Here is a 14,314-nt window from a genome sequence, read left to right as displayed (position 1 = left end):
ATAAATATCTTTTTTATAGATAGCTTTATCCTTTAAATATATAATAATATTATCTAGATATATTATATAGCTTATATCTAGAAGATCACTTAGTGCTTGGTTCATATATAATTAAAAAGTTACTAGGGCATTTGCTAGTCTAAATAATATAATAATATATTTATAATACTTATATCAAATATAAAAAGTAATTTTTCATTTATCTTCCTTCTTAATTTAGATATAATAATATATATTCTAGAGATCTAGCTACATAAATATTAATGTTCTAGAGAACTAACTTAGAGTCTTTTTAATCAATAACAAGAGATATTAGTTCTTAATTATAATAGTATTTACTCCCTAGTAGTTAACATATAGCTATAGGCTACTATCTTTCTTAAATATAAATAAGATAGGTGCTCTAATAGGACTCTTTAATTTATAAATCTAGTTTTTAATTAGATTCTTTACTAGATACTTTCAAAGCACTTTTTATTCTTTTAAATTTAACTAATAAATTAAATAATATAATAGTTCTTTGCTAGGCTCTAAATTAATAATATAATTATAGATTATATATTTAAATAGTATTATTATCTACTCTTTTAAGAAGATATTAAGATATAATTCTAAGTATATTAGTAGTTTTAAAATATTAATAGTTATTAGTTATAAAAAACCCTTAGTCTTCTTCTTATCTAAATTAGCTTTTTTTATTATAACTTTTCTTAAGTCTGTAATATAAATGGTCTCTTTATTCTTTATAGCTTAATAGAGTTCTTAAGCTATAATCCACTCTATATATAATTTCAGTATATACTTTATAGATATATTACTTTTATTTTTTATAGGGTCTTACTACTATATAGCCCTATAACTTATATAATAAAGTATAAGCTTAGCCTTTTATTTAATAAACTAGTAATAATATTATTATCTTATAATATAGTAGATATTAGGATTTATAGCTAAGTGCTATAGTAATCTAAGTATAATATTATATCTCTTTGTATTAATAATACTATAGATCTATTAAATATTTCTTAATCTATCTTCTAAATTAAAAATAATAATATTTAGCAAGGTCTTTTTATATATTAATATTAAATGCTTATTAATTATCTTTATAACCATAACCAGACCTATTAGAGGATATATATTCTTTTATACTCATTCTTAGTCTATAAAATTACTTTTAATAGCTTTATTAATTAAGGCAAGTGCTCTCACACAGCTTTTTAGGATTTATATATAGATATATATACTAATATACAATCCTTAATTCAATTATATAATATACAGCCCTAACACTATAATAGTGCACTAGACCTTATTAAGAAGTCATTTTAAATCCTTTTTAAGTCTCTTACTAGAGTCTTTAGAATAATAGTTCTCTTCTATATATCCTTTTTTATTATAATAAATATATATTAGCAACTCCCAGGCCTTTAATCTGTTCTTGAAACCTTTGGTTCTAGACTTCTTCTAAAAATAATAACTACTATAGTAGTTACTCTTTTAATTAAATTTATTATTTTAGTTTAAATTTTAATTTAAAGCTTTATTTTTTAAATCTAAATTTAGCTTTATAGTTTATTTCTAAGTAGTTTAAAGTTTTTTTTTTATTTTAATATAAAATCTTCTATCTTTTAAAGATATATTATATAGTTATTATACTCTTTAGATTTATTATCTTATTATATAGCCTTAATATATACAAACTTCATGATTTAATCTTTAAGGTAATATTTTTAATTCTTATTCATATATATTTATTCTAAGAGGTATTCTAGTCCTTAGATATAAACATTAAATTTAGATATAGTTTGGCCTTTTTATTATTATGCCTATTAATATTACTTATTTATATCCTAGTGCAATAATTCTAGAATATATATAACACCTATTAAAAAGGATTCAAAGTCTTTCTATATTATATAATTAATCTTTATCTTATTCTTCATAAGTATATCTTATTAGTTAAATATTTTTTAGCTTAACTTTTCAACTATAATTAGTATTTTTCATTAGTTAATACTTTTAAAATTATAATAATAATTATATTTTATAAAATAATATTTAAATTAAAGCTTAAAAGATTTTAGTTCCTTTATACTAATATTATTATACTTTTTTTTAAATATTAATTTTAGCTGTTTTAGAAGAATAACTTTTATAAATACTTATAATCTCTTTTAACTTAGTAATTTTTTCTTAGTTATTATTTTAATATTAATTATCTCTCACTCTTTTCTTTCTTTCCTTAGATTAGGATGATTTGAACCTTCCTATATATTAAAGTCTTATATTAATAAACTTATTAATAATAAATATAGCAGTTATTACTTTAGCTTTTTAAGCTTTTAAAATATAATTTAGATTATAATCTTTTAATATTATATCTTTATAGCTTCAGCCACTCTAATTTTAAACTTAATAAATTTATTTATTATTATTATTATAAGATCTTTCTTTAAATACTCTATTAATAACTTTAATAAAATTATAAATGCTAAGATCTTATTTTAAATTTTTATAATTATTAGCTCTATAGCTATAATCTTAGTATTTATCTTACTAGTTATTATTAAAAATATATTAATTTTGTCTTCTCTTTTATTATTTAACTCTATCTCTATAATTCTTACTTTTTTTTTCTTTATTAAGATCTCTTTAATATCTAAAAGATGTTCGACTAGAGATAATAATTTTTTAGGGGTTTATCTCTAAGTATGTGGAGAGATATATTTCAGAGCTATTTTAGATAATAATTGCTGAGCCCTTACAAAGTGAGCGATTAGACTATAATAGGGATTATAAGAATATAGCTAGGATTTAGCTTTAGTCTAGGAATAAATTCAAATATATAATATATATATATATATGCTTAGCAGTTAATTGCTACTTCATAAAGGCCTGAGGCCACCCGCAGTTATAAGACAGTGTATGCCAAGCCACTAGTCCAATTAGCGGCGGGAAGCTGGGCGAGGTCACGTGCCCGCTGTACTTTGAAGCTATTCCCAACTCCATCCAGGATTCCGCCTTACAGTTCCTATAAACTATATTATTAGACTAGCTAGAATAAGTTAAAAAATATATCTTTATTAAATATAATATTATAAGTTCTGATAATAGCTTATTAACTTAAAATCTAAATTTAAAAAATATTAAAAGATTTAATTCCTATAAGATATCCTATCTCTACATATTCTATCATTTTTTAGAGGTGTAGAATATTAGAAATTTTTTAATATATTCTATAATTAAAAGTTTTTAATATTTTTAAATATAAAACATTATTCTAGCTATAAAAATTCTAAATAATCTTATAAGATATTTTTTAATTAAGTTACTAGTTTAACTATTAATTTATTAATTAAACTGTATACTGCAGTCCTTCTAACTAGAATAAATATAAAAGATTCACTTTATGCATAAGGATTCTTATAAAAGTAATTAGAAATATTCTAGATCTCTTTACTAAGTTATTTTGCTTATGTATGTAATTTATAGTATATTCTTACTTAATATTTATTTTTCTATAGAATAAGATATATTTATTTCCTAGTACTTACTTATTATTAGTATAAGTAAATCTAATATTAAAGCCTCTTCTTATAAGGCTTTTTAGGAAATTATAAATTAATCCTTGGACCTTTTTATCTCATATAAAAATAATTTTATGATATTATAAATAAAAGTAGTAGAAGTAAATTATATATTTTATATTATTATATAACCTTTTAATAGAAATAAGATTAAAGTGAATAATTTTCTAAGATAAGCTTTTAATTCTTTAAGATTATTATAAAATTTAGACTAATACTCTTACTAATTTATAGTATTTATAAAAAGATATATTAAAATTACTAGAAATATACATTCTTTATATATTCTTCTTAAGATAAATAAGAACCTTTTTATTAAAATATTCTAGGTAATCATGCTAATATTAATAGAAAGTAATTAATTTAGTAACCTACTTTAAGTATAAAATTAATCTCTTAGCTATATATACTATATTTATTAACAATTTATTATATTCAATAACAATTTAATTATAATATTTAAAGATTCTTATAACTTATACTCTTTCTAAATCTTTTTCTAAAAAATATAAAATATTATTATAATTATCCTAGTAAAGACTCTCTTTTTTATACTTATTAATAGAAATAAGACTAACTAGTACCTCTAGGCAGTATAATATATTATAAAAAATTATCAGTTATCTAAATTCTATTTTATCTAGTATAATAAAGAGAACCTTAATTACACTAATATTATATATTAATATTTAGCCTCTTAATATACTAATAAAGCTAATAATTAAGTTAAGATCTTTAAAGATAATAAACTAACTTTTAATATTATAAATATAATCTTTTAAGTTATTATTATAAATAAAACTTTCTATAAATGTATTCTTACTAATTTAATAAAAAAAGCTTTTTTCTAGAATAAATAACTAGCCTAGTTAGAAATATATTAATTTGTATATTTTTAACTCTATTAAAGATTACACTTTATACTCTTTAATAAATTTAATTAGAAAAGAATATTTAATAATATTCTTAGCTATTACTCTAGCCTTCTTTAAATTAAAAACCTAGTCTTTTTCTTAAATCTATTTATTACAATATGAGTAGTCTTCCTATCTAGAATAAAAATTTCTAGAAAAAATATATAAATAAGATTAGTTATTTTTCTAATTACTCTTTCTATTATTTTTATTCTCTTTTAATTAATTCTAATTAGTAGGCATAGGATTTCTTAAATCTTTTTTATTAAAGGGTTTCTCACTCTTCTAGATTATATATATCTTTGAATTTGAATCTTTTTTAATTTAATTAATAATTTTTTTATTAAACTAAAAGATTAATATCTTAAAAGTAATATTTTTAGTAGTCTTAACTTACACTAAATAGACTTAGTAAAAGCTGTTAAAATTAGATTTAATAAAATTAAGAAAGTTATATAAAGATTACTTTATTAAATCTAAGAAATCACTAATATTAAATTTTCTTATCTTACTATACATTTTTACTTAATCTAATATTTAGATGATAAGGTCTTTGCTTTTCAATGATCTTAATCTTAATTTAATCTACTTATTAATAATTTTATACTATATCTCTTAATCTAATAGTTTGAAATAGATTAATAGTATTTTTAATACATTATAAATCTCTTTCTTATTAGAGATTAAGAATTGAGCTGTTATACTAATTAACTTATTTATATAAGAAAGAATAATTTTAAAAATTTATTCCTTCTTTTTATACTTTTCTACTTTTTATTTATAATTAACCTTCTTAATCTTATTCTTAAGGTTATTAAAAGTAGAAGGATATTTATTTAATTTAAAATTCCTAAAATTAGGATTAATATATTCCCAAATCTTTCCTTATCTTGTCCTAATTTAAATCAGTTTAAACTAATCATGCTAATATAATTATTTAAGTAAGTTAACCTTCTTCTAAATTATTGCTGTTATTTTAATATTAAATTTATAATATTTTAATAAAATTGTTAGTATCTATTTTTAACAAGAATTATAGATTAGTAGAGATATAATTCTTAGATATATAGATTAAGAATAGCTTTAATAATTGGGATTTAGCTATTTATAAGCTCTTATATCCTATTAACCAGTTCCTTTTCTAAATCAGTAAAATCTAATGCTATTAAGATATGCTACTATAACAATGGATTTGGAACGCTATATTAGCTAGTATTAAGAATACTATATAATCTGTATATCTAACTAAAGAGAATATTCAGGGGGTTACTTAAGGCCATATTTATAATCAAAATAGGGGTCAACTAAGATATATATCTGATGCCTATTCTGGCCAATTAGATGCACCTCTGTGAAATACGGTGTTGGTTGTGGATTACATGCTGTATTCGGAATAGCGGTCATAATCCGCTGTCACATGCATACCAGTTGGTCAGGCACGAGTCCTACCCTACTACCATCGCTCCCAAAATTACGCGAGATTTCTGGGCGATGAAAATCCGGGATGTTAGTAGAACCAGCGAGGCCGGCAATAGATGCTTGGAGCGCCAATTGTGGCGCGCTTCGATGTACATACAGTATGTCAGGCGAGCCCTACTTCGCGCCTGCAGGAGAGCCGAAGCGCTTGCAACTTACACAACCTTTTGGAAATAGATTGTAGCTATTAAATCACAGTCATCAGGCTTTGCAGGAATACTCTGAAATATTGGAAATGGAGCGAGTTATCTTAGCTCACAAAAGCTGGCAATACGACCCTCTTGAAGCCGGCAGCAAAATAACAAGCCGCGCTGTGAGAAGCTTGGTGTGAGACAAGAATGGCGCTTTCTTAATCACCAAGAGCAGGAAGCATACATAATCGCAGTGAAGTGTCTAATGAGCCAACCGTCCATCTTCAATTCGAAGACATCACGTTACGATGACTTTATCTTCGCGCATTCTAAAACGGGCAGTTACTCTCATTATGCAGCTGCATTTCTGCCATGGCATCGCATGTACATTCATATATACGAACAGAATCTAAGGGATAAATGCAGTTATACGGGTCCAATGCCGTGAGTTTACGTTCATTGAGGTTATATAGTGAACGAATAAAGTGCTGATGGTCTGCTGGGCGCCATTGCAGTTACTGGGACTGGACATTGGACGCCCACGACATTTCTTCCTCCGCAGTGTGGAGTAACGATCATGGATTTGGTGGAGATGGAGATTCAACTTCCCCAGAAATCTTGCATCATGGTCACTGCGTTCTCGATGGACCATTTGCAAATTCGACTCGGGCTTGGAGTGCCATTAGCGAGGGCCATTCTCACGATGTCGGCTATAATCCCCATTGCTTGAGTCGTGGATTTGTGAACAATGACCCAGAGACGCCCCGGGAAGATATCAAGCTACTGCAACACTTGATATCCCCAGAATACGTTCAGGAGACTTTAAATCAGTCGGATTACGAGTCGTTCTTTAAGATGTTTGAAAGCGGCGCGCATAATGCTATTCCTCAATTTGTGCGGGGAGATTTTCTGACATTTTCGGCACCTAATGGTGATGATATCTATAAACCATAATTTTGACTTGCAAGCTAACGAGAAAGGCAAAAGATCCCGTATTTTTTCTGCATCATGCCCAGGTTGATCGACTCTGGTGGCTATGGCAGCAACGCGACCCTACTATGCGCCTAGCCCAGTTTCACGGACCGGCTGAGGATTTTCGACATCACGAACACGGGGCTTCATCATCAACGCTATTAGATATGATGCCAATTGGTGGCCTGGCCGAAGATATGCCCGTACAGGACGTGATGGATACTCAAAACGGAATACTTTGCTACGTGTACTAGGAGCTGGTATTAAAGTATCATACACATAGCCAAGGACGAAAAGTGAAATTATTATCTTCATTAAGATGTAGGATTCCAGAGGTAGAGAACAAATAGCCTTCATGCCTAATTTCCCTTAATTCATCTTGAACGGTCGGCAAAAGTTTTCAAGCTTGTGGTGAATTCAATATAGTCTCTACGTATGTAACTAGCCAAACAAAGCTCGGTTATTATCTTCCTTTTTTGAATTTTACCATATAGAACGGACGGCGCCAAATTGGGTCGATTCTCTAGGCGCCTAAAATTTACTGGCGCCTGGTGAATCTCAGTGAACACACCGTTGATCAAGACACAGTCACATATTAACAAAAATCCTTCTTTGCCTAGGCATCATGAGAGGCCTTTTGCTCTTTGCATCCCTTATGGGCCTTGCCCTTCAATCGCTCGCATCACCATTACGGTCTGGCGTTATTCCGGTTAGTATGTTGATATATAAACAGAATAGTTCTTTATTCATAGAATTTCTGTCTATAGGCCCTTGAGGTGCGAAAGGTGCGAGATAGCTCGGTAAGTATTTGACACAATACAAGAGAGCAGTGCACAGAACTGAATATCTTAGTGTACGTTGATACCAGAACCAGAATCTACTGAATTATACAGCAGCGGACAATGCTAAGCTTTTCAACAGAGTAGGTACTTCAAACCACACATAGGATTGTTTACTAACTTAGAAACCCAGTAACGAGCAAGACCTTCATGAATTCGATGGGATTTTGCCCGAGTCAGAAACGGCCTGATAAAGACAAAGTAAGCGGACAGTGTACTTTTCACGAGCTATCTCTAATTCTAGATCAAGTTTAATAATATTGCTAAATGGTGGTATGGAATGAAGGGCTGTTACGTATCTCGACTGGGAGAGGAAACGATGTGATTCAAGTTTTGTGATGCTGTTAGAATGATGTCTACATTCTGTAGCTATTTTCCGTACTAATGGTACCTGGCAATAAACTGTAACCATATGACAGTTCTGTTGTAATATCAGACTACAATAAAAGCTACTACACGTGCACCTTGATGAACTGATCTTATACTTTATATTCGACCACCTAGTTTTACTGTAGGGTAAAATAGCAGTCACACACTCTATCTTATATTACGCTGTGCAGAAAATAAATATATGTACGCTGAGAGGGCATTGTGTAGGTATTTCTGTGGAGTGATACGACTGCAAGCTGTAAGTATTTCTGACTGATATAATCTAGCTATTGCTCCGGGTAAGAATGATGTTTTAAAGCCCACTGTTGAATCTTACTGTAGTTGCGACATTTGCGATAAACATCAAAGTCTGTTTTTCGACCTTCTGGTCGAGGTTCATCCACCATAACCACGATAGGTGTTACATCAGATGCACACATCAGTGCCTTCCGCACCGTCTCAATGCAATGATCAACATGACCACGGACGATCTCATCCGATGCGCGAAAAGCAGTCACATTGCTATAGTCATACTCGTCCCTATAAATGTACTGTCGAACAGTGTTCTTAAAAAACGTCAGCAAATAGTAAAATAGATAACATAAGCCAGTCAAACCCTCACCAGGCAATGGAGCTGATGGAAAATATCTAAGTAGCCCATCACCTCTCCACCATATTCCGGGGCAACGTGGAGATAATCGCTTTCGGGCCCTTTCTGTAAGACTTTCAGTTGCTCTCCAGGAACAGAGATGGGAGGGACTAAGTGTTGCCACTGTTAGTTATGGTCTTCGAAAGACTGATGACCACGAATGAGATAAGTATATGGAAATTCATACGGTTATATAGAGTTTCCCAGGCTTCCTCAATTTCGAGTGTTGGCTTGCCTCTGTAAATAGATGGCTGCATCAAATGGTTGTTTCCAAGAAATTCATCGTATTCCAAGTCATCCGAGTCGAGGTATGGTGCTATGCAGTCTTAGTAAGAATGACAATGTTTCTGGCGTCTAGATAGTCTCACACCACGGAGATAATTGCCGAGCGCAATCCATATCACTGGGTGCTTGACTGGCGGTCATGATATAGATGAGGAGTATAAATAACGCCGTGCTTTCGACTAGGAATGCTGTAAATATGCCTAATTCGTGGCATGGTCCTCTTTCAATTCGGTTGTTGGCTTCAAGGCTAGCCCCATGCACCAATTGGTCTTCCTCGGTGTTCTCAACTTTCACGAAGCGGACATACTTTCTCTGACCTTGTGCAATCCTAGCCATGGTCTGGCTCAAATTTAAGAGCATATTTCAGGCTAGGAAGGCGAGTGGGATTTCAGTTGTTCAACACTTTCAGGTTCATAGACATCGGCAACGCGAAGCACCTCTCTTTTAGTCGGAAATACTACCGGGTTTAGTACGATGATCAATACTAGTAACAAGATTTAAATTTCCATGGCGCCCAAGAGGAGCGCGCCTAATCCATTGAGGACACACATATCTAAGTCTAAATACATCAAACACGCCAACCTTGCGCCGATGCCACGACCAGGCGCCTAAACTAAAAGGCTGAAAGTGGCGATTCGAATAAAAAAAAGGCGCAGAGACTTCAGGGCATATACTATGTAGTGCGTTGACACTCGAGCTAAAAATTTAGAACTGCAGTCCAATGATAACCCTTCTACTCCTCATTGGAGGACTACGCTGTGAACCAGGGATTGTTTTTAGATTGCATGTCATTGCATCCAGCGTAGCATTGGCCACTCCAGATCCCTGGTCTGCCAGGACTCTGGAGTGGCCAACCAGACGCCGACACATAGAGTCTCACATGGCTAAATGGGTCCAGAGTGGGCTCGTCCGGCTAAGGAATACTGTATTGGCCCTAGTTCAATGCCTACTACGGAGTACTAGACCTCGACTCCGTAGTAGTCCTACGCTAATGTAAGGCGGAACTCCGAATAGCTTCATGTACGGGGTGGTGAAAATTCGCCCGTGGCCTAAGGTCGAAAATCAGCAACGAGGTACTGCATATTATGCGCGTATCTTTGTGCCTAGATATTACACAAATTTCATGCACACTACGGAAGCCAGCGTTGCTTCAAACACGCACACTGCATCCTTGCAACCGCCAGCTTCGTAAAATGTTTATAACTAAAACGGATTATGGTTATTCAAGAATTACGTAGAAAGAAGGCGGAAAGCCAAGGAAGAAAGCTTTGCTTAAGTTATAACCAAATACTTATGTAACTATATACGGAGTACTAACTATGTAGTATGTGCGAAGGCGCAGGGCTCATAATTACTACTAGGCTACAAATAGATAATCTCACTCTTGGACTAACCCAATTCACTCAAGCATCTGCGGCGTAGTAAAACGGATCTAATTCTATAGTAACATCATACGTAGAATAACGTAGCCGATGCTCATCCTACACGAGCAGCGCCGCAAAAAGGGTCAAGTTGGATCACTAAATTTTTTATATGATAAAGTGCCATATAACTGGTCGTTTGCGAGACCTTCCTGGTTAGTCTTAGCCTTGCTAAAGTGAACATGTAGGTAAGATAGCAGGTAATTATAAAGAGGGATCATCTCAGGAATTATCCGCCGGAACAATATTTATTCTTCTTGGGAAGCAACAGTATTGAAGTACTAAACTAGTGCGCACCTCTACCTAACGTGACATAACCGTGCTCTGCGAATGTTGAGATGTCCGCCGGTCAACGGAGCAAAAATGGATGCTGGACGTGTCGAACACGCCGAAAGAAGTGCGATGAGGGCAGTCCTCCTTGCGGAAATTGCGAGGCTAGAGGCTTGTTCTGCCACGGATATGGGCCTAAACCGCCCTGGAAGGATAGGGGAGAGAAAGAGCGAGATGAGGCTCGGCAACTTCACATGCAAACACGATCACGAAGAACCCAATTATTGACGTCGCAAAGTAGTAGCAGTAGCTCTCCTGCTTTGGCCTCCTTTCTTAGGCCTTCGCCTGATTCTGCGGTTGCATGTGAAGGAGAGCTTTCTAGACCCTGTCTCTCTCCTTCAGATGATCTGCCTAATATAGGGAACTTTGGGGGGCTAGGTATGTCCGGCGACTTCTGGGGGCCACCAGTACTCGCTACTGATATCCTTTTTACTTCGAGCTCTGATGAATTCAATAATGGCGCTGTGGAATTACCTATTGTCCCTCAGTCCGGGCCGGGACTAATATGTTTTCCCTCGAGGACGAGTAACGAGCAAGCGGCCAACAGCGAGCACGAATTACGTTATTTGATGCATTTCATGGGGGATACATTTTCTTTGTTACACTCTGGTTATCAACCTACATCTCTCATGAAGCGCAGTTGGCTTCTCTTGCTACTTATGCGATCCGCTCCTTTTTATTACGCATCCCTTAGTATGAGCGCCTACCACGAATCTCACCAACTCTCCAATTTCTCTAATCCAGACGTGAACGGCATACCTTATCAAGATTATCAAACCTATCGAACTTTAGCTATTCGTCGCCTTGCTGACTTGCGAGAAGCCCATCAATCATCGGCCCCTGCATTCCGGCTTGCTGAAGAAGAAATGATTTGCTTCGTCCAACTTGCCATATTGGAGGTGAGCAAGGGCTTCTCCCTTTGATTGCGGTAGAACGTGATGTCCAGTGCTAATTGTTTTTAGGCATTAGGTGATAATTCCCAAGACTGTCGACTGTACCTCTCATCTGCTCTGAAATCCCTTTATGACAATGCCTTTTTCGAGCATGAAAACCAACTACTCGTAACCCAACGACCTTCCAGTCATTCTGCTTCTCAGCCTTTTCAGACACCGGACTTGATCTGCCGTTCATCGCCGATGGAGCGCGAGGCCTTAGAATTTTACAGATCTCTTCTTGTGTGGAACGATATACTTTCTTGCTCATTAAATGCCACGGAGCCGTCTAACACATCGGCCTATCAGGTCATTCTTCGTGACGATCATTTGAGTTTCAAGTTTGAAGAGGTAGTTTCCTGTCAGAGTTGGATCCTGTGTAGCATTCTGGATGCCACCCAGTTATCCAATTGGAAGAGAGAACAAGAGGCGCAGGGTCATCTGAGTGTACGAGGCCTGGTAGGGCGATCGGAAAAAATCGAGTCCGTGCTAGAACAAGGTATTCAGAAGCTCGCTGAGCTCGTCGGTCAAGATCCTCCTCCGTCTAATCTACTATCCTCGCATGTGCATAGCTACATTTTCGCCCACGCTGTTCTAGTTCATTTGAATACCATTGTCTCAGGATACTCACCTGGCGTACCAGAAATCCAGCAAGCAATGGACCGAGCAATTGCCGCTTGGGATACTCATCCATCACTGACAGATCTCCGACTTCTCGCTTGGCCTTTCTATGTGACAGCCGTTCTCTGTCTAGGCTCACAGAGACAGCAGTTTCGCCAGCTTATTGCAGACGCTTCCAAGAAGGCTGGATATCTACAGAGTACTTTGCCAAAGTTGAATTCGATAGTGGAGGATGTTTGGAGGAAAGTAGACACGTCAGTCATGAGAAAGGATAAATTCTCTAGTTATATCAAACCACTACACAACCAGCATTTAAATGTTTTCTTCTTTTAATCATACTTATACTACCTCAATGATCTAACTTTATATCAATCAGTTAACTCAAAGTAAAATAAAAATACATACTTGAACACTCGACAAGATATTTGCAAATACTTAATCTAGAGGACATCAGCATATAACAAAGACCTTTCTGAAAAAGAAAATATCTGTTGCAAGCACATTGGGTCAAAGTCCAATATACTTTCTTTCTGCCTCCCCCCACACCTTGTTAGTTGCAATATAGACAGATATATATATAACAATGACCACTGCGTAAGCGCAAAGCTTTTCATTCCCAATATTGCCTAAGTTCGAACAACATTTCGAAGGCGCCTGCGCCTCGCTACTCTCTCGCGTCTCGCTCTGGCGATACGCCACGGAATACGGTGATTCCTAGAGTGAGGTGTCAAACAATACGAGTATCTAGGTAGATACCCACTTAACGTTTTAATACAACACGTTCGCCTCACAATATATATCGTAGCTCAGGCCTGATGTTTGTCAATTTTTCCACTCATAACCATTACTATTTACGAACCTAGGTAGCAACAAATTACAACACCTTCCATATTCATCGAAGATAAAACGACCGTTATACAATTTCGCAACATGAAGTTCTCCGCAAGTGTGGCATACTTTTTGGCTATTACCTTAGCTACTATCGCCAATTCCGCCCCAACATTGCAGGTAAGTATAGGCGACAAAATCTACTTTGGTGTACGCTTTTACTTAGAAATAGGCCAAGGATCTTACCAAGCGCCACGAGGCTCCCGAGTCCGTCGAGGACTACGTGATTCCAAACAAGCGCGAGGAAACCGTCGAAGACTATGTGATCCCCAATAAGCGCGAGGAAACCGTCGAAGACTATGTGATTCCAAACAAGCGCGAGGAAACCGTCGAAGACTATGTGATCCCCAACAAGCGCGAGGAAACCGTCGAAGACTATGTGATCCCCAACAAACGCGAGGAAACCGTCAAAGACTATGTGATTCCAAATTGAGTAGGATCTCGTGTCTCTTGACTCAGACTCTTAGATAACCATAGCACAAAGTCAATATTATCTGGTCTGTTGCTGCATTTCCGGGTCTCCTAGAATATAAGTGGAAGTTGTGAAGGATTCTTACTTTAGTTCTGTGCTCAATTCACCCAAGTACTCAATACTTAATTAATTCTTTTCTTGATATGGACTACCTAGATAGGAATTATTATAGCCCACGCTAATTTTATTGTTACTTCCAACATAGGAATCCGAGCGGGGAGAAACCTCGCATTCAAGAAGCTCAAAAGCATCTTTTATCTTCTCTGTTCACACTTCTCATTTAATTGCTCTAGTTTAAGAGGATTCAATTTACTTATGCTATTATCTCTAGAGACCTCGCAGATCTTAGGAAGACTATGTCCCTGAATAGTATTTAAGGCGGTCAACGCTCTATTTGCGTGTGTGATAAAAGTGATACTGCTGCA

General features: G+C 34.1%; 3 protein-coding genes across 3 annotated transcripts, besides 2 other annotated features; all 3 read left to right on the top strand.

The window, feature by feature from the left end:
• Positions 1 to 3,033: part of a repeat region (Identified by RepeatMasker using a combination of RepBase library and repeat library created with RepeatScout) that runs on past the window's edge.
• Positions 3,031 to 5,921: a repeat region (Identified by RepeatMasker using a combination of RepBase library and repeat library created with RepeatScout).
• Positions 5,922 to 7,708: 1,787 nt separating this feature from the next.
• On the top strand, positions 7,709 to 8,113 carry UA08_06885 (hypothetical protein; the record flags this gene model as incomplete). The annotated part of the gene is made up of 4 exons (XM_020262271.1): positions 7,709 to 7,792; positions 7,851 to 7,883; positions 7,977 to 8,005; positions 8,056 to 8,113. The coding sequence occupies 4 exons, from the start codon at positions 7,709 to 7,711 to the stop codon at positions 8,111 to 8,113; spliced, it is 204 nt and encodes a 67-aa protein (XP_020117884.1).
• Positions 8,114 to 10,984: 2,871 nt separating this feature from the next.
• On the top strand, positions 10,985 to 12,862 carry UA08_06884 (hypothetical protein; the record flags this gene model as incomplete). The annotated part of the gene is made up of 2 exons (XM_020262260.1): positions 10,985 to 11,875; positions 11,939 to 12,862. 2 exons carry the CDS (start codon positions 10,985 to 10,987, stop codon positions 12,860 to 12,862), a joined length of 1,815 nt encoding a protein of 604 aa, XP_020117885.1.
• A 597-nt stretch (positions 12,863 to 13,459) lies between these two features.
• On the top strand, positions 13,460 to 13,850 carry UA08_06883 (hypothetical protein; the record flags this gene model as incomplete). Its single annotated transcript, XM_020262249.1, has 2 exons — positions 13,460 to 13,537; positions 13,590 to 13,850. 2 exons carry the CDS (start codon positions 13,460 to 13,462, stop codon positions 13,848 to 13,850), a joined length of 339 nt encoding a protein of 112 aa, XP_020117886.1.
• Positions 13,851 to 14,314: the final 464 nt, after the last annotated feature.

Source organism: Talaromyces atroroseus (assembly GCF_001907595.1).
Source record: "Talaromyces atroroseus strain IBT 11181 chromosome Unknown scaffold_10, whole genome shotgun sequence".
Lineage (NCBI taxonomy): Eukaryota > Fungi > Ascomycota > Eurotiomycetes > Eurotiales > Trichocomaceae > Talaromyces > Talaromyces atroroseus.
This window is presented reverse-complemented; position numbering and strand designations above follow the sequence as displayed.